The sequence below is a fragment of the Cynoglossus semilaevis genome, chromosome 9 (assembly GCF_000523025.1).
Source record: "Cynoglossus semilaevis isolate Cse_v1.0 chromosome 9, Cse_v1.0, whole genome shotgun sequence".
NCBI classification, from domain to species: Eukaryota; Metazoa; Chordata; class Actinopteri; order Pleuronectiformes; family Cynoglossidae; genus Cynoglossus; species Cynoglossus semilaevis.
Window position 1 is genome coordinate 752,377 of NC_024315.1, and position 929 is coordinate 753,305.

At 50.5% G+C, this 929-nt stretch overlaps 1 protein-coding gene across 1 annotated transcript in view; it reads left to right on the forward strand.

Annotated features, from left to right (window-relative positions):
- Positions 1–20: 20 nt before the first annotated feature.
- The window catches only part of lcor (ligand dependent nuclear receptor corepressor), a 54,431-nt gene continuing 53,522 nt past the window's right edge, over positions 21–929 (forward strand). The window contains exon 1 of the mRNA XM_008316248.3: positions 21–350. Coding sequence (XP_008314470.1) covers positions 254–350 — 97 coding nt within the window. The 5' untranslated portion in view covers positions 21–253. The remainder of the gene's footprint in view (positions 351–929) is intronic.

Genomic DNA, 929 nt, shown 5'->3' on the forward strand with positions numbered 1-929 from the left:
GGAGGACTGAGGGGGGAGGACTGAGGGGGGAGGACTGAGGGGAGGGAGCAGCTTTTGGTGGGTGGGACAAATAGGAGCCGTAGAAAAGGGGGATGCTGCAGCCGCGGCCCCCTCACATCTCACTCAGTCAGCCACTCCACCCAGCTATAGAATAAAAAAAGGAAGAAAAAAAAAAAAAAAAAAAGCACCGGTGACGTGCGCGCAGGGAAGCACCCAGCAGTATGTGCGCGCCCACGGGAGGGGCCGACAGAAAATGGCGAGTCTGTGCAAAAGGCAGCAATGCACGATAGAGAGGCGCGGCTTTCGGCAGGAACTTGACTCTTGGAGGCACAAACTCATTCACTGTGTAGGTAAGCCCGCTTGACATTGTGCGTGTGCGTGTGCGTGTGTGGGTTTTCATTTCCGGGTGGTTCGGAGGTACCGGTCACCGGGTTGTGTTTGGTGTTTTTCTCCCCTCCCCAACCCCCGAGTCCAGAGCGCTGAGAGCCGTGGAGCGTCCACCGTGAACCACGCCACTCAGCTGGACTCCGAGTTTTTTTTTTAAGAATATTATTTAAAAAAATATTGTCTTTAATTTGATTTTTTTTCATGCTTGGTTCTCTGTGTGTGTGAGAAAATTAATTTCCAAGTTGTTTTTTTTTCTTTTTCGGTCTTGTGTTGTGTTCAGGTGTTCAGGTTCTATCTGTGTCACCTGTGCTTGATTTCCCTGCGCGTTCCCGTTGTTGTGGTATTACTGTGGACAGTCGCGTTCTTGTTGCCATGTTTCTCTCTTAGTAGTTTGTGTATGATTTCAACACACACACACACACAGCATTATTCTATTGCTGTTTATTTATTATAAGCAGAGCAGTGTCACGTGTGCAGTAGGAACAGCTCTACAGCCAATGGGCTTCGCCACTGAAGGCCGGCCCGTGCCCGAGCGCGCGCGC